We start from the raw sequence: 25715 nt of genomic DNA, 5'->3' as shown, positions 1-25715 counted from the left end.
CTTTTGATCTATGTAGGTGTGGCGGATCATAAAAGACCAAAAGTTCGCTCGGGTACTGTGGCGCGAGACCATTTAGTGCTTTATAGGTCAATAGTAGTATTTTGTAATCAATACGAAATTTGATTGGGAGCCAATGCAGTGTGGATAAAATAGGGGTGATGTGGTCATATCTTCTGGTTCTAGTAAGGACTCTCGCTGCTGCATTCTGGACTAACTGGAGCTTGTTTATGCATCTACTGGAACATCCAGACAGTAAGGCATTATAATAATCCAACCTAGAGGTAACAAAAGCATGAACTAATTTTCTGCATCGTGTAGTGACAATATATTTCTTATTTTAGCAATATTTTTGAGATGAAAGAAAGCAATCCTAGTTATATTATCTACATGAGCTTCAAAAGAAAGACTAGAGTTGATAATCACACCAAGGTCTTTTAATGCTGCACATGATAAAACAGAAAGGTCATCCAGAGTTATTATGTAATCAGAAAGCTTACTTCTAGCTGCATGTGGTCCTAGTACAAGTACTTCTGTCTTGTCAGAATTAAGTAAGAGAAAGTTAATAAGCATCCAGTTTCTGTCTTTTACACATTCCTCAACTTTATTAAGCTGGTGTCTGTCATCTGGCTTTGCTGAAACATACAACTGTGTGTCAGCAGCATAACAGTGGAAGCTAATACCATGCTTACGGATAATTTTGCCCAGAGGTAGCATATATAGAGAAAAGAGCAGTGGGCCTAAAACAGAGCAGGGAGTAAAGCGTTGTAGTTGTTTATCTAATATTATCATATTATCATCTACAGGGTTAGTTATAGAACTGTCTGGTTTTAAATTAATAGTCTGAATTTCTAGCCTGATATTTTCAATTTTACCATTGAAAAAATTCATGAAGTCATCGCTGTTATATAATGATTGTGTGCGTGTTTCTATTGTGGTCTTATTCCTAGTTAATTTTGCTACAGTTCATATGATCTGATTAATAATTTAAAACTTTCGCCAGCATTTAACAAGAGAGATCCTGATCTTTTCTTGTTATCTGAAGGCATAGCCAATATACGGGGGTGCCCAGTTATTAAAGCTTTTGGATTTGAATTTTTGGTTCCAAAACCCTATCAGCAGCATTTTAGAACTTGGAGTAAGGGAGAGAGACAGACACATGTTGAGGTTACGAAGGAGATAACCAGTCATTTTGATCGCTGGTGTGCAACGTCAAATGTACACACTTTAGATAAATTGCGTGAAATGATCGTAATCAAGCAGTCAAAAAACATTGTCCTTGATTACATTGCAGTTTATATTAACAAAAATAAACCTATAGATGATTTTGTTGTAACGCTTGGGAAAAGGTTTGGTTATCGCCTCCAGGAAAATGAAGAATATAATTCTAAAATTATAAAATTAATGCGTGCGAAGAAATGACTCTATATGTCATTATTGTTTTGAGGAAGGACATTGGAAGAATGAATGTCCCATGACTCTCAAGGGTTTGTTTTTCTGCAGAGAGAGAGAGAAACAGAGAGTGTACCAGTTAAAATTTTGAGGGATACTGGCACATCAGAGTCATTTATTTTGGAGTCTATGTTGCCGTTCTTTCCAAACTCGAATGCTGGGAGAAATGTTTTGATTCGGGGGATCGCACTTCAAACGTTGTCTATTCCTCTACACAATGTGGTTTTACAGTCTAGGTTAGTAAATGGGGAGGTGACTGTTGATGTTCAATCCTCATTGCCGGTGGAGGGTGGGGAGGTGATTTTGGGAAACAATTTAGCAGGTGGATGTGTGTGGTTGGATTCGCCCCCTCACCAATTGTTACCTCATCTCCACTCTCCGATCTTGTTGTTGATGATGTGCATGAGTTTACATCTTGCATTGTGACGCGCTCTAAGGCAAAATTATTTTCTGATATTAACTTATTACATTGTAAATTATAAACGTTAACTGGTTTGTGCAGGCCGCTTAAAGCGGTCGCACCTGGGTTGTCTATTTTGCCATCTTCTATTTCCCAGGTAGATCTAGTGGCAGCTCACCAGGATGATCCTGGATTGAACCTTTGTTTGCTGCTGTCCTGGCACTGGAGGATGTGGCGAGTGCAGTGAATGGTTATTTTATGAAGGGTGGTGTGTTCTTGCAAAAGTGGCTTATATAGAGTGAAGACTGAGGTGGTGAGGTACTTTTTCAAGTTGCTGTGCTGGTAAAGTTTAGAGATGCTGTCCACTGTTTGGCACATGGGGATGTAGCAGGACATTTAGGAGTAAAGAAAACATATGACAGGATTTTACAGCATTTTTATTGGCCATTATTGAAGAAAGATATTTCATAATTTATTAAAACCTGTCATATGTGTCAACAGATTGGAAAATCTAACCAACTCCTTAAACCGGCGTTGTTGTGCCCGATACCAGCCATGGCTCAACAATTTGAATGTTAATAGATTATGTTGGTCCTTTGCCTCCCTCAAAGTCAAGAAATACGTATCTGTTAACTGTGATGTGCCAGAGTACCCGTTATCCAGCAGCTTGTTACATGAAAGATTACTGCTTGAGCGGTTGTTAAAGCATTGTCTCAGTTTATTTCTATTTTTGGTATTCCCAAGGTCATCCAGAGTGACCAGGGAACGAATTTTACCTCAGATATGTTTGCTGCAGTATTAAAACAGTTGGGAGTTAAACATCACCAGTCCAGCACGTACCATTCGCAGAGTCAAGGCCAATTCTGGCCAGTCACTGACAGTGTATGGAGGCTCACTACAAGCAACAGATTTCATTCTGCTCATCTGGGGTCAAGAAGTCAACAGCAAGCAAAATGTTTCTGTGCACAACCTTCTCTCTGCCCTTGTAGATGGCTTTGATTCAGTATACATTGATCCTACACTGAATACTGACACATCGAATGGAGTCCCACTTATCAGCAGTCTTTCTCTTCCCTTTTTCAACAACACTTGGTTGCCCACAGCCAATGGTGAGCCCTTGATGATGCGTGATGCAGCCTGAGATAGATCTCTCTTCAGATGCAAAAAACTCATAGTGGCTGACAACACTGTCATTCTCAAGGACATGGTGGAACATAATATCAATGGGTAGACACAGGACACTCCCAAACATCAAGTAGAAAGCTTGTAGTATCATGTACTGTACAATTATAGCTGAAAGTCATCATTTGTGGCATCTGAGGCCACTGAGACTTGCATTTCGGAGGGAGAGCTCTTATCATACTGCCAAGAGTTCTGTTGAAATGTTCTGTGATCCCATTGCCCATGGGGTGATATGAGGTCTTGTGGGATTTATGTACACCTGCTATCTCCAAAAGATCCTTGATTAGCCTGCTCTCAAAGTTAGCCCCTAGTCTGAATGATTCTTTTGGGGACCCTATAAATGGGAAAAAAAAGTAATTCCAGAAGCAGCAGGCAACTTGCTTGGCTGACTACTAGGGAAAGGCATGTGCCATCTTAGAAAAATGGTCAATGACAAGAAGAACATCTATGTTTTTTCTGTCACTCAACTCCGCAGTCCAGAAGTAAATGAACACCAGTTCCATTGGTTCTGTGGTGCTAATGTTTTCAAGAGGGGCTCGAGCTTTCATTTCAGGGGTCTTTCCCTAAGCTGCATCATTGACATTGCTTCAAATAATTCATGCTATCTCTATTCATGCCTGTCCAGAAGAATCTTTTGCAGGCCAAAAAGGGTTCTCGAAACTCCCTGGTGACCAGCTGCATCATGCACACCATGGAGAGTTTGTTTTTTCACGGACTCTGTTATGACAAATTGGATGACTTTTCTGTTCAAATGACAATCTCTCTTCACTCTGTTTAATATTGCATTCCTGACCTTAAATTTTTTCCAGTGTTTCATAAGCCTGGTTACACAGGCACGTTCTGTCACTCTCTACTGTCTAGATGGTCTCCTATTTCGCTGCGCATAAAACAAAGCTCTGCTCACTGTGGCCGTCTTGTTCCTGCAGACTCAACAGTCATCTGTATGGGATGACAATAGATAGATCTTCCTGGGGTAGTTGGAGTGAGGCTGGACTCACACAGGATAACTGGGAAATGCCACTGCTGCAATGAGCATCTAAGACCGCTGACACTTCTTCAGCCCTAATGGAGCTGCCAGCAGGATGAAGGTGATCTTGCTCCAAACCTGGATCACTCTCAGTCTTATCTGGGCTAAACAACTAAGCAGTTAGGGGTAAGTCGAAAAGCATATTGCATACCATTGACAACTCCATTGACTTCATCCAAGAGAGATACCAAGTCAAGTGAAGTCATTTCATTTCTCAGCCTTCATAGAATGTAGAGATCCTGCTGGGCTTTCTTGGCTAGGTAGCAGGTGTTGAGGGACTAGGTCACGTTCACTGCCAGGTGAACACCAAGGAACTTGGTGCTCTTGACAATCTTTATGGAGGAGCCAACGATGTTCAGTGGAGAGTGGTCATTCCATGCTCTCCGGAAGTCAACAGCCATCTCTTTTGTTTTGTCCATGTTCAGAGGCAGGTTATTGGCTCTGCACCAGTCCATTGGCCACTGTATCTCCTCTCTGTATGCCAACTTGTTATTCTTGATGATGAGACCCACCATGGTCGTGTCATCAGCAAACTTGATGATGTGGTTCGAGCTGTGCATCGCTGCACAGTCATGAGTTAGCAGAATGAACAGCAGTGGACTGAGCCCACTGGGGGCCCCAGTGCTCAGTGTGGTGTTGGAGATGCGGCTCCTGATCCAGACTAACTGAGGTCTCCCAGTCAGGAAGTCGAGGATCCAGTTGCAGAGGGAGGTGTTCAGGCCCAGCTGGCTCAGCTATCTAATCAGGTGCCAAGGAATGATTGTGTTGAATGCTGAGCTGAAGTCTATGAACAGCATTTGAACGTATGTGTCCTTTTTGTCCAGACAGGTGAGGACCAGATGGAGGGTGGTGGCGATGACATCGTCTGTGAGCGATTGGGACGATACGCGAACTGTAAAAGGTCCAGTGAGGGGGGCAGCAGGGTCTTGATGTGCCTCATGATGAACTTCTCGAAGCACTTCAAGATGATTTGTATGGATATGTAGGGCTTTTTCACCAGACAGTGGCTTATGCAGGACTGGACAAATGGCTCACGGCTCAAGGCATCAGCAACAGTGTTTTTCATACCTGGAACATACTTCAGTTCAAAATAGTATGCTGCAAGCTTGGCCACCTATCTCTGTTCACAAGCATCTAGCTTAGGTTTTGTTAGAATGTATGTCTAAAGGTTGTTGTCAGACCATGCAATAAAATATTTCCCTTTTATCCATTGGCTAAATTTGTCACAAATGGCCCACTTCAAAGCCAAAGATTCTAGCCCGTGAGCTTGTTAATTCTGTTGAGACTGACAGAGTTTTGCTGGTGAACGCCACTAGTCTTGCTACTGTTTCACCAGGCGGAATCTGGAAAAGAACAGCTCCTATCCCATCAATGGATGTGTCAATGGTCAGAATGAATGGTTCACTGAAATCAGGATGGGCTAAGGTGACAATGTGTGTGAGGTCATGTTTCAGGGTGCCAAAAGCATTTTCAACTGCTGAAAGCTTAACAGGAACAGAGAACTTCTTTTTAAGTCTCCTTCCTCTCTGGGTTCAACTCTGGATTTTCTGCTCAGAGATTAACTTGAAAAGTGGTATGGCTTTGGCTGAGCAATCCTCAATAAAATGCTGATAGTAAAAGACTATGCCCAAAAAAGAAAATAATTTTCTTCTGTGAGAGTCAGTCAGTGTGACTGTCAATTTTCATCAGGTCAGACTTCTGAACACAGTGAATGGCTTCCACCTTTCCAGGATCATTCTGCACCCCTGATTCACAAATGATGTGGCCAAGAATCTTTACAGACCTTCTCAGGAAATTGCACTTCTTTGGTACTAACTTGAGTTTGTGATTCTTGATGTGGGAAAAGATCATCTCCAGGGGCTCCAGACCCAGCTGTTCTGTAAGGGCAAAAACCATGAGGTCATCCAGGTAGCACAGAACACTAGTGAAGTTCTCATCTCCAAAAATAGATAACATCATTCACATAAATAAAAGGCATTGAGGCCTTGAGGCATCCAATTATATCCAAAGGATGAAGAGAAAGCTGTGTACTTCTTGTGCTCCTTGTGCAAGGGTATTCTATAAAAACCATACATCAAGTCCATAGTGGAAAATTTTTTCTTCCATTCAAGGACTAATAGCAACACATACTCACTGAGATTTTGTAATAATGCCCTTCTGTTCCATATCATTTAGAACTTCTCGTACAGGCTTGGTGGTACCTCGTACAGGCTTGGCTTATAATCTACAAGAGCACAAAGTTAGTAGCTTCTCCACAGTCTATCTTATGTTGTGAAAAGATTAACTCATACATTTCAATGATTCACAAAATTCAGTCTCTCCACAGGTCAGACACTTCACAGGCATCCTGGTCCAACTCAGTCTGTGCTTCTCCAACACTTTTTTAACCAAAATAATTTTCACCTCTTCACCAGACCTTGCCAAAGGAGTGTCAAGCAGACATTGAGAGTGAGCTTGAATGCATTCAGGCTGAGCTAGATCCTCCACATGGAAGTGCATCGGCAAATTTCACAGGCAGCCATCAATCTCCCCACATGAGTGTGACGATCCTGCCAACCAAGACATTCTTGGGTCTACACCTTGATTGGGTTGTGCTGCCCACTGATATGGCTGTTGACTCATGCAGTTTACCCCAAACAAGCTGCTCACACTGTGACTGTAATGGAATGCACAGCTTTAGCCTCATTTTACACAGATTCCTTCCACCTTTCGGGACTGGAAATGAGAGACAGGAATCAATGACAATCATCAACTGCGGCACCACCGGGTTCCGACATTATTTGCCAGGATTCATCTGTCTTCCTCATCAACTGTATGAGTGCGTTAATGGCATTGCTGCCCAAGATCATTTCATCAGTTTGACCAGGGACCACAAGCACTGGATTGAGCATCTTGCAATCATATACATTCTACATTATACACAGCTTTTGGTGTGACACTGTGTCCACCACATCCGATTATCATCATATCATCAGCAGAATATTTTTTTGTTCATATCAGGATTGAGCTGCAGAAGGCGTGACTCAGCAGGCTCACTCAATGTGCATGCCATGGAGCCACTGTCAATCATAGCTCTTAAAATCACTCCACCTGCTGCAGTCTGGACTAGGGCCGACCTCTCTGTCAGAAATTTCTCTAACATGCCAATGAAATGTTCAAGGCTAGAGGATTCTGTGTTCTTATGTGGATGGGAGTCTTGAGTCTTGATTGGTAATGTTAGTACATGAGACAATTCCACTTTGTTCACAGACAGTCTCTCATTGGATGTTGTAATGGTGGCAGAAGAAGCATTCAGACTCATCTCAGAATGGTACTCATCTAATACATCTTGGACCCCTTCTGCAGACCGCTTATCAATTGGTCGTCTGAACTGAATTGTCCGAACATCACTGCCAGGTCTATAGAAGGACAGTTTCTAATAAACATATGTGTCTCTTAAGCACTCAAGCATTCACATGTCTAATCCTGTTCTTTCAAGAAGTCAACAGCAGTGTCTACAACCTGGTTGAGCCTGAGAAAGTAATCATATGCATCTTCATTATTCTTGGGCAAAGTGGAGTAAAAGTCTGCTAGTGGGAGAGGAGAGTATGGAACAGAGTCAAAGTCAAAATACCATAAATGTCATCTGGATTATCAATGCCAGTGGTTTCTGGTCCGAAACTTCACAATGTCTCTTGCCCTACCTCTGACGCATATGAGTATTTCTTCAGCTTGTTGCTCTGTCTCAATGTCCCCTTTCTTAATGTAGTTCCTCGTTAGGTCTTCCTACTCACACACTTAAAATCTGAGCTAAAGAATCTAAGCTATCCCACCTGAAGTTTGGTGGATCTTTTACTTTCTTGTGGGATACAAGCTGGACTTTTGACCATTCCAGACTCTGTTTATGAGTGACGTGGTGTGCTGTATGTAGCAAAAGAGCTAGATGGAGCAACAGTATGTGGTGAGTAATGGTGAGTACTAAAATAAGTAATGATGTTGTGTGCTAGTTCCTGGCCAATGCACTTAATTATGCACAAGTAAGTATTTGGACAGTGGCACAATTTTTGTAATTTTCAGCAGGATAATGTGCCCTGCCACACTGCAAAATTTGTTCAGGAATGTTTTGAGAAACCATGACAAAGAGTTCACGGTGTTGACTTGCCCTCCAAATTCACCAGATCTTAATCCGATCGAACATCTGGGGGATGTGCTGGACAAACATGTCAGATCCATGGAGGTCCCACCTCGGAAGTTAAAGCTGCTAATGTCTTTGTGCCAGATACCACAGCACACCTCCGGAGGTCTTGTGGAGTCTATGCCTTGATGGGTCAGAGCTGTTTTGAAGGCAAAAGGGGGCCCTACACAATATTAGGCAGTTGGTTTTAATGTTATGGCTGAGATATACCAGCACATTCACTCACTGCCGCATTCAAGGTTGCCAGATAACCAATCTCACACACACCTGAACTCAATCACCACATGCCTATATAATACACACTCAGTCAATGCGTATCGCTCAGAGCTATTCTCTTGATGTTATCAAGCCTTGTCTTTTGTGCATGCTGGTTTTGATCTTGTTCTGGTTTCCTGGCTTTTGAAGGGTTATCATATTAACCACAAATTTGGTTCAATTTAACAATATGTTATTATAATATTATTTTGCATTTTATTTTTTTTTATTATTGTGCTTCGACAGTTATTCATGTGCACAATGTAATGAAGCCATGAGATGAGAGCCATGGTTGAATTTGGACAGTGCTCTATAAATTGGGACCTTGGGTTGTGTGCAACAGTGCTCTCTCAGTGCTGGTCCCAAGCCCAGATAAAATGGGGGAGGGTTGCATCAGGAAGGGCATCCAGCGTAAAAACTGTGCCAAATCAAATACGCCGACCAATGATCCGCTGTGGCAACCCCTAACAGGAGCAGAAAAGAGGAACAACATAACTTAGCAGCTTTTATTATTTTTTTTTTTTGGACAAATAAACATGTTACAATGCCCTTCCACTGCCCGACCTTGCCAAAACACAGAAATTTTGCTACAGAAAACAAAGACATTCAAGACAATTCTGTGCTTCTAAATTTGTGCCAACAGTTTGGGAAAGGCCCACATATGGTAAAGTTCAGGTGCACACGTCGTCCAAGTCCAAGTCCAAGTTCAGAATCGTGCATAACTCAAACATGCCTCTGTTTTCTGTTGAAGCTGTGGTCAATAATAGAATAATAAGGCACAGTTGTTTTTTTGATTTTTTTAATCAGTATCACAGCTCTATTCTCTCAGGCATGGTAATGCAAGTATTCAAGTTTTTTTTTGCTTCCAGTATTAACATTGCTTTTATAGGAAGGGATGCTTTGGTTTTCCATTTTGCTCTAGAGGTCCCGTCTATACCTTGTTACTAAATATGATATTCTTCTACAGGGGACAGACACCAGAATCTTCAGAGCGAAATTTCCTGCAGAAAGCACAGATGCTGGAGACATACGGTGTAGATCCTCATCCGTGCAAGGTTAGGTGATCTGTACTTTACTTCACCTTTTTTCTCTTTCATCTACTTTATAACTTGAGATAGAGGAATCACACTGCTGTATGAGAAGAGGAGCTTAGATATATAAAAATAAAAATACAAATCTGTTCTGTTGAGTCTATCTTATTGTGTCAATTTAACCTATTTGCTAAATGCTACTTGAATTAAACTTGCTTAGCAGTGCAACTGGTATCTCTGACAGGATGTGTCTGGGAATCCTGCTTTTCTTGCCTTCACTCCTTTCGGTTTTGTTGTACTTCAAGGAAACAAAAGAGTTCATTTTCTCAAATGGTGAGTATTTTCTTCATCAAGCTTCCAGTCACAGCCCACAACACACACACACACACACACACTTGTCTATAAGTCACTCTGGCTGATAGTTTGCCTTCAATGTCTCAAAGTATACAAGACACAATTACTTGGGTTATATGTTCAAAATCAATAGAACCCTCTCATCCTCTTTTAACATGGGCAAACCAGAATTTTTAACATGGGCAAACCAGACAAATTGTTTTTTTGCTAAGTTGTTTAATCTTTCATTCTTCAGCTTTATAGTCTACATGGCTCTGTCACTGTTTGTGTGATTACTGATTGTTACACTGGATATTTAATATACAATTATTTATGCACAATTCCTCAAATTTCCTAACAGGAATGAGGTGACCAAACTAAAGTTTGAGGGAAAATCATTCCATATATATGCAAATCAGAAGGAGGTGAGGGCATAAATTAACCAAATATTTGTGCTTGCATTGTGTATTGTGATGATGTGAATGTGCACAATTACTTTGGTTCTGTGACCATGCACAGGACAAAAAGATCATCTTGACATACTTTGCACCAACCCCAGAGGCCTGCAAGCACCTCTGGAAATGTGGAGTGGAAAATCAAGCCTTCTTTAAGTAAGTCTAAAATATCTTCTTAAAGTTAATGTCTTGCTTTATAAACTGAACACATTATATTACATCCACTAACCATCCACTTTAATAGGAACCTTCTCATTTATGCAGTTATCCAATCAGCCAATCATGTGACAGCAGCACAATGTATAAAATCATGCAGAGACAGGTCAAAAGCTTCAGTTAATGTTCACATCAAACATCAGAATGGGGAAAAGAAGATCTCTGTGACTTTAACTGTTGGTGCCAGATGGGCTAGTTTGAGTATTTCAGAAACTGCTGATCTCCTGGGATTTTCACACACAACAGTTTCTAGAAAAAAAAACATCCTGTGAGTAGAGGGTCTGCAGGCTGATACATATTGTTGATGAGAGAGATCATAGGAGAATGACCAGACTGGCTTGAGCTGACTGGAAGTCTATAGTAACTCAAATAAGCACCCTTTACAACCGTGGTGAGCAGAAAAGAATCTCAGAATGCACAACACATCAAACCTTGAGGTGGATGAGCTACAATAGCAGAAGACCACATCAAGTTCCACTCCTGTCAGCCAAGAACAAGGATCTGAGGCTATCATAGGCACAAGCTCACCGAAACTGGACTGTTAAAGACCGGAAAGCTGACCTTTCTTATCAACAAGGCTTTTCCACCCACTGAACTGTCACTCACTCAGTGTGTTTTGTTTTTCGCATCATTCTATGTAAACTCTAGAGACTGTTGTGTGTGAAATTCCCAGGAGATCAGCAGTTTCTGAAATACTCAAACCAGCCCATCTGGTACCAATATCCATGCCACAAACATAGTCACAGAGATCACACTTTATCTTCATTCTGATGTTAGATGTGAACATTAACTGAAGCTCTTGACCTGTATCTGGATGATTTCTTTGCATTGTGCTGCTGCCACATTATTGGCTGATTAGATAACTGCATAAATGTGCAGGTGTATAGGTGTTCCTGATAAAGTGGAGAGTGAGTGTATATACAGACAGGTTACACATTAACAAAAAAGCCAGTAGCTCTGTCGCTCTGTTATACTGAAGAGAGTGGGCTGAGCGGGTGGGGGAGTGGGATGGGTGAGTGGATATTATGTTATTCTGATTGATCAACTTTATTCAATGCTGACACTTTTCTGTCCTGGTGGGAGTGGACTCTTCAAGGATGGCCCAATCATCCTTGGGCATGAGGGCTCACTGAATGGTTTGATGAGTATGAAAGTTATGTTTAAAAAATGGTATGGCCCTCACAGTCACCAGATCCCAAACCCATATAGGAGTTTTTGGACCGAAGTGTTAAATAGCCACTTTCCACCACCACTGGGGGAATATCATTTGGAAAATAACCCAGAAAGCATTTCATTGTACATCTTTGTTTATTATTAGTCAGTTGTTTGCTGTCTTCTACAAACATCTTCATACATCTAAAAGAAATCCATTCCCTTACATGAAAGGAAAAAAGTCTTTGACAATTTCTAAGATTTTAGCCCATGTGTGTAAGATGCAGAGGGTATGGGTAATTAAAAACATATGTAATTTTTTCTGTGAAATCAGATGTAAATTTACATAACTTTGCAAGTAAATCAGAACAGAAACACTTTGATTCAGAAATTAAAGTTTTTTCCTTGGTTCATCCCTCAGACTGGAGAAGTCGAGTCAGGTGCGCACTGTGTCTAGTAGCAACCTGTTTTTCAAGGGAAGCCGTTTCCGCTACAGGTGAGTGCAGATAAAAGGTGAAAGGAGATGCAAATAAGCTGACATTTGTAGACTACTGCTACTTATTTTTTAACCTTAACTGCAATAACAGTGGTAACAATGTTACACTATATGGCCAAAAGTATGTAGCCATATTCCAAAGTTGGTCCTTCCTTTTTACATTAGGACGTACATTAGTAAGACCAGGCACTGATGTTGGGTGAGAAGGCCTGGCATGCAGTCAGCATTCCAGTACATCCGAAAAGTGATCAAAGGCATTGAGGTCAGGGCTCTGTTCAGGACACTCCAGGTTTTCCACAAAAACCTTGGCAAACCATGTCATTATGGACTTGTGCGCAGGAGCATTGTCATGCATGGACCAGGTTGGGTAGGCCCCTTAATTCCAGTGATGGGAAATCTTAAAACTTCAGCATACAATGACATTTTGTGTGCCACATTGTGGCAACAGTTTGGGGAAGGCCCACATATGGGTGTGAAGGTCACATGTCCACATATTTTTGGCCATATAGTGTATGTGGTAATGTATCTAGATATTTATCTAGATGTTCAGCAAACCCAAATGTCAATCTTTTTATTCTTCTCAATTCAGTATACTTTGACAAAGACAACAGGAATATAAATATAAATAAAATAAAATCTGAGATATATTTAACACACTTAAATTCAGGGCATTGTGAAATTCAGGGCATTGTGGAACAGTGAAGACAACTCTGGGGGCTGGAAGCTTTTAACAAATGAAAGACATTTCAAAGAAGATGCGAGTTTTAGTTAACTTCAATGTATTTTGCTTGGTAAAAGTGGATAATATACATAGTATGGAAACCACAGATTTAACACTGAAAGGGCAGAGGTTTGATTGTGTGTAGTTTTGAGTGATCATTATTTTGTGTCAATCCATCACAGTGGACGAGTAGCCAAAGAGGTGATGGAACAGAGTGCAAAAATAAAACGGGATCCACCTGAAATACACAGGTACATGTGGCACTGTGTCTAAAGAGCTAGGTATCAAACATTTGTCTATGTGTTTATTTGTCTACATACTGTTTCTGTGTGCCCAAACCTGTCTTGATTTGCTTTCTGCTTCATAGATCAATTAGTACAGAGTGTCTGGCTCTGATTAAAACAAGTGCCCTTGCCTCATTTGCATGTACAGTTTATACTGCTGTGGGTGGTGGGAGTTCAGGTGTCATTTCCCAGCTGTGTGTGTGTATATGTGTCCATAGGTCTGGTCTGGTTCCCAGCAGAAGCTGTCCATCTATCACTTATGGGCCACGGCTGAGCAGCGTGCCACGCACACGCAGGAGAGCCGTGCACATATCCATCATGGAGGGTGAGTATCCTCTGGTCATTTGATGTGTTGGTTGTGTGTTTTCTCAGAAATTAATGGTATATGTTCTGCATGTCTAAAAGATCCAGTACCTATATAAACAGTGGGGGCAATATATCATGTTGTGACACAAGGTCTAACTATGACAAACATGACAATGCTGGACAGTTTTGAAGAGAAGTTGACAGAGATTGTTTGCAGAAGAGATGCTGTGAAATTGCTGAATTGTCAACATTGAAGCCTGCCTTCCAGAGTTGTTTTGGCTCTGACTTGACATATAGTGAATAATTCTTTTAATCCTCCAGATATACAGAAGGTTTGCAGACATAAATGGGTGCAATGTTACTTGTGTGGCAGCTGTGTGTACACACATAGGTGAAGTGAAAAGTGCAATAGTGATTTTTTTTTTTTTTTTTACTTATACAAATAGCCTAAAAAAATGCAGATCATGATTTAAAAATGTTTAAGCCATGGCCTCAGCACAAGTGTATTATGTTCCAGTTTATAAAACTGTGAGTCATGACGGCTGCTTATTTGTATTTACCTAGGCCTCTTTTTATACACACGTCTCAGTGCCCCTTCACTCCAACCCCACCACAATCTGTTCAGAAAAAAAAACATGGCTGAAACCAGTCAGCACCCAGCATAACCAGATAGTTTTATAGTGAGCAAAAAACCATGCTGTGTTTTGAAAAACCTTACAGACAAGAAACACCTTAAAATCAGAATATACATTGCAAGCACTTTTACCATATGGAGTACAATATGGAATTTATTATTGGTAAAGGGGATGAAGGTGGATGCAGAGATAGTGCCATTTCTCCTGAACAGGTATGTAAACTTTATACCTGAACAGGTATAAAACTTTGTATTGTTTGAATTTCCAGTTTTACATCACAAATTAAGTAAATATGTTTCAATTCCTTAGAGAATCCATGTGTAAAATGATGGATGATGAGTCACCACCATGTATGCATGAAGAGGGATTTTCTGCTGGTAAAGCCCTGTTAAAATGTTTTTGATGTCTACAGTTGAAGACGAATTGAATGAATTGAATGGATTGAATGCCTTACATGAAATGGAATGTCAACTTGTGAAATTGTTCTAGCTATGGACCTCAGAGGACCTCAGATTAAAAAAAATATTGCCACATGATCTGGTGTTTTCATTTATTTGGGTTTCCTATCAACAACATTAGCATAATGCTAGCTAGGTATTTATCTGTTTGTAAGGTAATACTTTCCCTAATATGGTGCAAGAAACATTATGTCCTTTCATCAGCTATATATAAATAACAAAGTAAGGCAATGCCCTTAATAAATAAACAGCCTACCTTGTGTTTTTGCTAAATCTAACTCTATGTACTCTAACCTGTACAGGCCACTGTAGATCCTGAGGCTAAGCTTTGTGTACATGGGTGGGAATGGTGGTCAGGCTGAAGGAGTTAAAAAAAAAAAAAATCACTCAAAACCTGCTGAACTACACCAATAAAGACCTAACCTTGCCTAATATATGCTGTATAATGCTATTATTTGAGAGACACTGATGACCTGTAAAAGATATTTTAATTATTTTATATTAACCTTTAATGTTATTTTAATTACTTATCAACTTTTTGACCAAGTTCTTTTTATTTTATTTTTAGAACAAAGTAAATACACACACAAAATCTGTTCATATGCCTGCATATCTTCTACCCATAAGATGTTAAAAGATGTAAAATGCCTTTTGTAAAAGTCATTTTATTATATTTTGTATTTCAGGGCCATGAGACTGTTAAAATTAAAAAGTAGCATATGGATGAAAGCTTTTACTACAGCATATCCTGCTGAAGTATAGCAAACAATATTTAAACTACATATTATATAGCTAGATTGGCATTTAATAAATTATATAATAAATTTTTACATATTGGAATATCAACTGAAATGTCAACTCAGAAGCACTTTCCTTGGACAGACTGAAACATCCTGTTTTTCTGGAAAGCTTGTGTGCTTTGTTTTTATGCCTTATAAAATGCCTAAATAATTTTATTCAATAGGTTCATTTCTGTTTAAAGTATTTTAATGGTATTTGAGGCATGTTGGTGGCAGAGTTCTACTTGTTACTGCAGACATGAAGCCGCAATAGGTGTTCAAACATGCAGAATCCTGAACTAAGTTTTCTAAGAATTACTTAAGAAATAAGAAATACTTTTTTCTAAGAATTATTACTAAATAGTAAAAAAAATAATAAAAAGGGCATTTTGACCTGAGAATTTAGCATTGTGATAGTTTATTTTGAGTTTGTATACCACCCATGGTTCAAAATATTTTTAAATGACTGACTTTCATTGCTTCTAAACTGCTTTGCTTCTAAACAGACAGACAGACAGATAGAGACAAACACACAAGCTGCAATCTGAGCTTTGTCCTGGAGAAACAGGTGTTTGTGTCATTCACAAACTCTGGTTAAGTGCCAACTTTCCACTCAAAGCCAACGTATACAAGCTTCTCCTGGACCTGCCTGTTCCTGGACCTGAGCCTCTAGAACGGCACAGATTTCTAAACTGTCTCAGAATCAGTTTAACAGTTTTGTTGAACCCGTTTATGCATAACATGAATGAGTGTGAGAAACTCTTATGAAGTTAAGACTAAGACTAAGTTAAGAGAGCATATATCCAACATGTGCTGACGCCTTATCTTCCTGGAGTATTAATACCCAGCAGTCTGAAAATAGCTGAAGACTCACTCACCATTTAAGTCATTGGCTGTGAGGAAGGAGACAGACCAGATCATGTTGTGTGAGCCCCTGTTTAGAAACACCCTTCTTTGCCTCATCTCACTCACCTCTGACACTACACATGCAGCCAAGGCCTACAGGCAACAGTAACAGTGTTGGAATTTATATATATATATATATATATATATATATATATATATATAAGCGAACCTGCTCATTTTTTCTTTTGTGGCACTATGGTTAAGTGCCTGATCCGCATCAACACCAGGGTGAACGTGCACCTGCGCATGATTAACCACTGCTACCGGGATGTGAAAGTGCGTGTGCTCAGCCTGGGGCCACGCCTGTTGGGGAAGGCACTGGGGTTGCTGCCTCTTTACCCAGCCATTGCCAGTCAGCAGGAGCCTCTGCGGGCATTTCCTCTGCCTGCCACACCACAGCCATGTGTACTGTCACCCACAAGCTCAGGTGCAGTGTGTGTTTTTGTTTCTTCCAATTGTTTCAACTACACTGAGACTGTGTATTTAATAGCATGCAGTTTTGTAAGCCTTTTCTTTGCCCTCAGATGTGTGGCTTGAAATAAATTTGTAGAATTGTTAAATACTCTGATGTTTGTATATTGAAAGTTGGACTAGGTAGGTGACATCAATAATTGTTTTTGTTTGGCTTGGTAACAGTCACTGTTGGAGGTAACACTTTACAGTAGTCTAATTACTTTTTCCTGTAAGAAGTAACGCAACCCATTACAATTTAAATTCTTGTAATCACATTACAGTTACTGTTTGAAAGTATTTGATACCTGGGTTACTCATGTTTCTAAGGTAAAATTATTATTAATTATGCCCAGAGGTTGTGTTAGAATAAACCATTGTCCTTCACGTTGACAGACATAAATATTATTTTTGCAAAAATATCATCATAGTCTGCTTTTGTCTGACTTTTTATTTGCTAGTTGAACAACTGAGACCTTTCTCACAACGACTGTGTTGTCATATCTGGCAATAAAATAGGATTCTGGTTGGCACTTTGAACATTTTTTAGGTACTGAAATGCATGTGTAACACTGAATGTGAACCATCATTAACAGACCATCTATTGACCGTCTTTCCTGAGTTTATGCCACACACCCTGCTGGCTTTTCTGAATTTGTCAAAAAAAAAAAAATTGCCAGAACAGATTTACAGATCTATCCATTCAGATTGAGAGGGTATAGTTTTAGGTGCTTAGAGACAGTGGTTTTTGAGTAGTCAAATTCTTTGAAATGCTGACCACAGGTGTACATGCTGCCTCTTAAAATGCTCACCCTCATCCTGGCGAATAGCGATAAGCCATTTCTTTCTTACAAGCACTTCAGTAGGTAGTGAAACCTCAAGTACTTTGCTGCCATTATTCACATGAAGTTTTGAAACACTATTACATATGCTTCACATTTTTAAACATGAAGTGTGCCACTGCCGGTGGTCCTAAATGTAGGCATGCAGAGGGATTTTCTCCTGGTAAAGTCCTTTGATGTAAAATTTTTGATGTCTACGGCAGAAGACGAATTGAATGAATTGAATAGACTGAATGCCTTATTTTCTATCCAACAAAATGACGAACGGCCTTCAGAATTTCCTGTCAATTCTTTTAAAATAGGGACAGGGACAGGGAATTCTTGGTTAATGTAACTCCTGATTGCACCCAAAGCATTTAAAATGAATTTCCTCTATATATTAGCCATTTACTGCCCTTCTACATAATTTCCGTGTGCACACATGCTGCAACAAATGACTGTATAAATGGGTGGATATACCCATATACAGTCAGGTCCATAAGTATTTGGACAGTGACACAAATTTTCATAATTTTCATAATTTCAGAAACATTAGGAGTGGCAAAATCAACAATTTGGTACATTCTTAAAAGAAGGAATGCACTGGCGACACCAAAAGGCAATGGAAGCCAATTATGACTCAAGGCTCTAAAATCTTTTTCTGACAATGATAAAATCAATATATTTGTGCAAATGATACAACTACAATTTAGCAGGTTGCATATTAATTAATAATGCTCTACCTACCACTTTGTGATAACTTTTGATGCACCATCTTATGTTGCACTTCAGGTAATAGCTCTCACCCTGCATACTACTGGCATGAAGCACATTAAGCCATGTGTCCTGAAGACTCTTCCATAGCCGAAAGCTGCATGTTACAATGTGCTGACACTGGAGACTACTTCCATAAACGTTAAATAAATGTCTTTCAACAGAAAGCTTCACCATATTAGTGATTCTAAGTTTTTCTTTGTCAAATAACAGCACATTTTTACCCCTTTTTTCTTAGGCTTATATCAGAGGTGTCCAATGTTGTCTGCAAAAGGCTGGTTGCAGGGTTTCATTTCAGTCAATCAGGTGCCACATACAGTCAGGTCCATAAATATTGGGACAGTGACACAGTTTTGGTAATTTTGCCTCTGTACACTACCACAATGGATTTGAAATGAATCAATCAAGATGTGACTGAAGTGTAGACTTTCAGCTTTAATTCAACGGCTTCAAGAAAAATACTGCATTAACCAGCCTTGAGTGCATCTTGAGGTAAACCATCTCTATTTCTATTCATGAAGATGTCTCTTGATTGTAGACTTTGACAAAGATATGTCTACCTTCATCAGAGTGTTCTTGACTTGGCTAGATGTTATGAAGGGGCTTTTCTTCAACAAGGAAAGAATTCTGCATTCATCCACTTTAGTTGTTTTCTGTGGTCTCCCAGGCCTATTGGTGTTGCTGAGCTCGCCAGTTCCTTCTTTTTAAGAATGTACAAATTGTTGATTTGGCCACTCTTAAAGTGTCTGCTATCTCTCTGATAGGTCTGTTTTGTTTTTTCAGCCTAATGTTGCCCTCCTTCACTTGCATTGACACGTCTTTGGACTGCATATTGAGAGTTCCCATGAACAGCTACAAATGCAAATTCAACGCTTGGAATCAACTCACGAACTTTTATCTCCTTAATCTGTTGTGAAATAATGAGGAAACAGGCCAAACCTGGCCATGAAACTGTTTATAAGTCAATTGTCCCATTACTTTTGAGCCTGTGAAAATGGAGGGACTCTGTAAAAAATGGCTGTAATTCCTAAACGGTTAATGCAATATTTTTGTAAAACCCCTTGAATTAAAGCTGAAAGTCTACACTTACATCACATCTTGATTGCTTCATTTCAAATCCACTGTGGTGGTGTACAGAGGCAAAATTATGAAAATCGTGTTACTGTTCAAATACTTATGGACCTGACTGTAATAAATATTTAGAAGCATCCTGGTGCAGTGGGTGGCATTGCCACTTCACAGCTCGGGTTAATGTCTGTGTGGAGTTTCTGTTCATGTTCTCCCTGTGTCCTTGTGGGTTTCCACTGAGGTCTACCATTATCCACTACATACCTAGCTGATAAAGCCCTTTCCACTCTCACCATTATTGATATTTGATATAAAAAGAATCATTATTCTAACTGATGTTATTCTCATTCAACTTTATTATTACTCCATCTTTCCACATCATATTAGCCATTTTCACTATATCCATAATGGCTACTATGTGTCCTTATCTACTTGTCCTGTTTTCTTATTCATAGCCTCCAAACAGACAAATGCCCATAGCGTTAAAATATAGAGAGAGATTCATGTTATCACATTCTTTCATGGAAAGTCTGCTGCCTTTACCAAAATGCAAACCGTCTGCACTTATGAAGTGCCTGATAGCCAGGTAGCTCCAGATCACAATTACCAATGTGCCACATTATAACTGTTGAAAAAGGCTCTTAAGTAGCTTTCAAACAATACCAGCCCTGCACCTCTGCAATCTATTGTGACTGAAAAAAGAGGCAATGGAATGTGGCATTTTAACCTATTTTGGAGCCCTACTTCCGGCTACAAATGACACCTCAGGCACAGAACTGTTTATGTTTCAGTCAATCATTTTCAAAGTCCCCAGGTCATAGACTTACTTTATTCAATCAGTAAAATATTTTGGAGAACTGAATGGGAGCACGGGAGCCTGGCTACCATGGCCGACTTCAGTCCACTCTCCTTTGCTTGCTCTCTGGCCTCAGCCTCATTGTAAACAAATGCTCATGGACCACTACTCAGCGGTAGCTACCATTACTAGTGGTAGTTCGAATGTATATAGTCACATAGAGCCAAAAAAATACAGTCAGGTCCATAAATATTGGGACAGTGACACAGTTTTGGTAATTTTGCCTCTGTACACCACCACAGTGGATTTGAAATGAAGCAGTCAAGATGTGACTGAAGCGTAGACTTTCAGCTTTAATTCAAGGGGTTTAACAAAAATATTGCATTAACCGTTTAGGAATTACAGCCATTTTTTACAGAGTTCCTCCATTTTCACAGGTTCAAAAGTAATGGGACAATTGAATGATAAGCAGTTTCATGGCCAGCTGTGGCCTGTTTCCTCCTTATATCATGATAAATTAAGGAGATAAAAGGTCTGGAGCTGATTCCAAGTGTTGATTTTGCATTTGGTAGCTGTTCATGGGAACTCTCAATATGCCATCCAAAGAGGTGTTGATGCAAGTGAAGGAGGCCATCATTAGGCTGAAAAACCAAAACAGAACTATCAGAGAGATAGCAGAAACTTTAGGAGGGCCAAATCAACAATTTGGTGCATTCTTAAAAAGAAGGAATGCACTGGCGAGCTCAGCAACACCAAAAGGCCTGGGAGACCACAGAAAACAACTAAAGTGGATGATTGCAGAATTCTTTTCTTATTGAAGAACAACCCCTTCACAACATCTAGCCAAGTCAGGAACACTCTGGAGGAGGTAGGCCTATCATTGTCAAAGTCTACAATCAAGAGCCACCTTCATGAATGTAAATACAGACGGTTTACCTCAAGATGCAAACCGCTGATAACACTCAAGAACAAAAAGGCCAGATTAGACTTTGCTAAAAAACCTCTAAAAAAAAGCCTGACCAGTTCTGATGCAAGATTAACTTGTACCAGAATGATGGGAAGAGAAAAGTATGGAGAAGGAAAGGAAGGGCTCATGATCCAAAGCATACCACATCATCCGTCAAACATGTGGAGGCAGTGTTATGGCATGGGCATGTTTGGCTGCCAATGGAACTGGGTCACTGGGGTTTATTGATAATGTGACTGTTGATAGAAGTAGCAGGATGAATTCTGAAGTGTACAGAGCTATACTTTCTGCTCAGATTCAGTCAAATGCTGCAAAACTGATAGTACAGCGCTTCACAGTACAGATGGATAACAACCCAAAACATACTGTGAAAGCAGCCCAAGAGCTTGGAAATTAAATGTTCTTAAATGGCCGAGTCAGTCACCTGACCTCAACCCACCTGAGCTGCTTTTCACTTACTGAAGACAAATCTGAAGGCAGAATGACCCACAAACAAGCAGCAACTGAAGATGGCTGCAGTAAAGACCTGGCAAATCATCTCAAGGGAGGAAACTCAGCATTTGGTGATGTCCATGGGGTCCAGACTTCAGGTAGTCATTGACTGCAAAGGATTTACCTCCAAGTAATAAAAATAATCCTAATATTTATGATTATATTAGTTTGTCCCATTACTTTTGAGCCTGTGAAAATGGAGGAACTCTGTAAAAAATGGCTGTAATTCCTAAATGGTTAATGCAATATTTTTGTTAAACCATTTGAATTAAAGCTGAAAGTCTACACTTCAGTCACATCTTGACTGCTTCATTTCAAATCCACTGTGGTGGTGTACAGAGGCAAAATTACCAAAACTGTGTCACTGTCCCAATATTTATGGACCTGACTGTATGTGTATGCACTTTTTACATAGTGTGTACACTGCCAGCTCTCTATTCTATGCATAGTGGCCTAGCTTTTGTTTCCTGTCCACACCATATTAATAACTCCATGAAAGAGAAGAAGTTGTATATTATACAACTGCACAAGTTTAATCTATCTAGTTTAATTGATGTCAGCTATGGGTTACTCCCTAAACTTTGATAATGTGGCAAGTTGAATGAGGAACAGAATGTAAACAAGTAGAATAACTTCTGATGTTGAGCTATATGGCCTTATAGAGTTTCATATGATATTCAGGTCATGCGATCATCTATCCAGTTTCAGCACCTAACACCCACCTGTATTTGTTTGCTATGACAGACATTTGTTTATTTATTATGGTTGAACCTTGAGGCTATGTCCTCACATGATAAAACTGAATGATGAATATGTACACATTCATTTTGCAGCCATTGTAGAATTTCCATTATGGATTTACAGCCAAAACTTTTAAATGCAAAACAAGATATTGAAAATTGTTTAAACACTATCACAGATTATCTCAGATTTCATTAAGCTTAGTTTGTCCCTTTTTTCCTTTCTTTTTCTTTCCCAGGCCTAGAATCACTGAGGGACAGTGCACACTCCACACCTGTGCATTCGATCTCACATAGCGATTCGTTCATACCTCATTCCCACAGCCAGGTGAATGAGTATGGCAATGTTGCAGAAGTAATTGCTGAGGACAACTACAGCCCATCGGACAGCGTTCTGCCTACACCAGTGACCGAGCTCAGTCCGGAGCCAGCTGCTGTCACCACACGTCATGCTAATGGAACTCCCTGCAGTACTGAGGAGGAGAAGGAGGCTGAGCAGAGCACAGTGGTGGTGAGAGAACCAGGTGAACCAGGAACAACAGCAAGCACTGCACTGGTGGTGCCTGTCGTCACAGAGGTGGAAGACGTGAACAAGTTTGTCCTAAGCGTCCTCCGTTTGCTCCTCGTAACCATCGGACTCCTTTTTGTTTTGCTCCTCCTCCTCATCATTCTCACAGAATCTGATCTGGATGTGGCCTTTTTGCGTGATATCCGCCAAACACCTGAGTTTGAGCAGTTTCATTACGAATACTTTTGTCCCCTCCGACGGTGGTTTGCCTGTAAGCTGCACTGGGTGGGGGGCCTGCTCATTAGCAAATAAGAATAAAGTGCAGAAAAGAGTGAATCAAGTGAAATATGGATGAGAGAGAGAGAGAGAGAGAGAATGGGGCAGCAAGCTTGAATGCAACAAAACGCAGCTCCTGATTCTGGCAAAGTGCCAAGAGCTCGCCATCTTCTTCTTCCCTTTAGCCCTTCTATTTTTGTGTTTTGACATTGTTTGTACATCTGTTATATATTTTTTATACCTTCTTTCTTTTATCATTATTTTTATGAGATGATACCTTTTTTGATTATTTTCCCTTTTGGAACAACAAAAAACAAAACAAAACAGAAGAACAAGAAATAACTTGAGTTTATTTAACTATAACACATACTTCATTACTGTTCATTATGCATTTATGGTAAATCTTTTAGGAGGTGGCACAAGAAGCTACAAGCCAATTGTTTAAGTGAGGTTGGAAAAAAATGGAGTTTATGAAGAAATGGATTTGAACATTTTTGGTAGACAAGGAATCCCTTCAACAGAATTCACTCTCAATTCCTCCCTCATTTGCCTGTTAATAATTTATACAATTTCTAATTATAATTTATATATTATAATTTATTAGGGTGCTATACCTTAAAGAAAATAACTCAAGCACTGATTAATTAATGAGCAGCAATTCACTTAGCACGTGGTTCAAGAAGTTGGTTCAAGAGGTGGACTGTTAGTGGAGTGAGTGTTGAATGTTGCTAATCAATAAATGGTGTGGGTACGCTGAAGTATTTTGACAGATTATTTTGAAGGCGATATGGAAAAAAAAAAACTGACCGTTGCAACCAGTAAATGTAGTGTTCTGCCATGTGACCCAGGCCTGTAGAGGGGCAATGTTTTTGTGTGTGTGTGTGTTAGACTTAAAATATTTGGAAAATTCAGTATGTAGCTCTTAAAAGAATCTTTTGTGTATATTGAATGTGAATTTGAACAGACAAAAAAAATGAGCAAGTTCTTCTGAGCATTCGCATATGCAAGAACAAAGGAGTGTGAGAAAGTTTGTGACTATCTTTTTGTGAGGGGAGTAAGGGAAAATTATTTAATGGTTAAATGGTTTGGGTGAAAGGGCGTAGTGTGATCAGGCTAACCAATAGCCAATTTGAACCCAACACCTCAGCTAGTTTAATCGATATCGGGTATGCGTTACTCCCTAAACTTTGATAATGTTGGAAGTTGAATGAGGTACAGAATGTAAACAAGTGGACTAATTTCTGATGTTGTGCTATATGGCCTTATGAACATTTTCAGATTTTCATATAATATACAGGTCATATGATCCTCTATCCAGTTCAAGCTCCTAACACCCACCTATTATTTGTTTGCTATGACAGACATTTGTTTATTTATTATGGTTGAACCTTGAGGCTATGTCCTCACATGATAAAACTGAATGATGAATATGTGCACATTCATTTTGCAGCCATTGTAGAATTTCCATTGTGGATTTATAGCCAAAACTTCTAAAAGCAAAAAATGCAAAAAAAAAAAAACAAAAACAAGATATTGAAAATTGTTTAAACACTATCACAGAATATCTCAGATTTCATTAAGCTTAGTTTGACCCTTTTTTTCCTTTCTTAGGGGTGTAGGGGAAAATTATTTAATGGTAAAATCTTATCATTTTTAATATTTTGAATGGTGTGTCCATAGTACCCTGCAGGGAATCTGTTCTTGTGGTAGGTTCTTCCCAAAAGTGGGGTGGTCCCTAGTGACTGGGTGGATATGTAAATATGTAGGGTACGGGTATGAGTGTGTGTGTGTGTGTGTGTGTGTATTATTTATATATACATATATATATATATATATATAACACAGACACACACACACACACATATATATATATATATAAATTCTTAAGCATATGCAAAGAAATGTAGAGCAAAGATGCCTTCAAAAATAATGAAATTAAATGTTTCTACATTAAAAATACTTTAAAGAGCAGTAATGCTCCTTCATTATGTTTTTTTTTGTCTGAAAAGTGATCTCTTATGTAATATGCTGTTTTCTTTACTAACATAAAAACATTTTTCTGTAACATTTAATTTTGTGCTGGAAAACTAATGTTTGGAAATCTAAAATGTTTTTCTACTGAATTAATAATGTAGAAGTCATAAAAAGTCATAAAGTCATACTGTTTGTGTGTGTGTATATTATATATATATATATATATATATATATATATATATATATATATATATATATATATATATATATATATATATATGTGTGTATGTATGTATGTATGTATAGATATATATATATATATATATATATATATATATATATATATATATATAATATACACACACACACACACACACACACACACACACCGATCAGCCATAACATTAAAACCACCTGCCTAATATTGTGTAGGTCCCCTTTGTGCTGCCATAACAGCTGCTCTGTCCCATCGAGGCATAGACTCCACAAGATCTCTGAAGTTGTGTTGTGGTGTCTGGCACCAAGACGTTAGCAGCAGATCATTTATCTCCAGTGCGTTGTGAGATGGGACCTCCATGGATCTGACTTGT

At 39.3% G+C, this 25715-nt stretch overlaps 1 protein-coding gene across 7 annotated transcripts in view; it reads left to right on the top strand.

The window, feature by feature from the left end:
- LOC113539712 (FERM domain-containing protein 5) overlaps positions 1–25110 on the top strand; it is a 219575-nt gene extending 194465 nt beyond the window's left edge. For all 7 annotated transcript variants that reach the window (XM_026935694.3, XM_026935693.3, XM_053235173.1 and 4 more), the window contains 8 exons: positions 9455–9542; positions 9763–9851; positions 10213–10276; positions 10371–10462; positions 12096–12170; positions 13074–13142; positions 13394–13500; positions 22607–25110. In XM_026935694.3, the coding sequence (XP_026791495.1) occupies positions 9455–9542; positions 9763–9851; positions 10213–10276; positions 10371–10462; positions 12096–12170; positions 13074–13142; positions 13394–13500; positions 22607–23187 (1165 nt within the window). In that variant the 3' untranslated portion in view covers positions 23188–25110. The remainder of the gene's footprint in view (positions 1–9454; positions 9543–9762; positions 9852–10212; positions 10277–10370; positions 10463–12095; positions 12171–13073; positions 13143–13393; positions 13501–22606) is intronic.
- The last annotated feature ends 605 nt before the right edge of the window (positions 25111–25715 follow it).

This window comes from Pangasianodon hypophthalmus, chromosome 6, assembly GCF_027358585.1.
Source record: "Pangasianodon hypophthalmus isolate fPanHyp1 chromosome 6, fPanHyp1.pri, whole genome shotgun sequence".
NCBI classification, from domain to species: Eukaryota; Metazoa; Chordata; class Actinopteri; order Siluriformes; family Pangasiidae; genus Pangasianodon; species Pangasianodon hypophthalmus.
The sequence above is the reverse complement of the archived record's forward strand: the minus strand, read 5'-3'. Positions and strand labels throughout refer to the sequence as shown.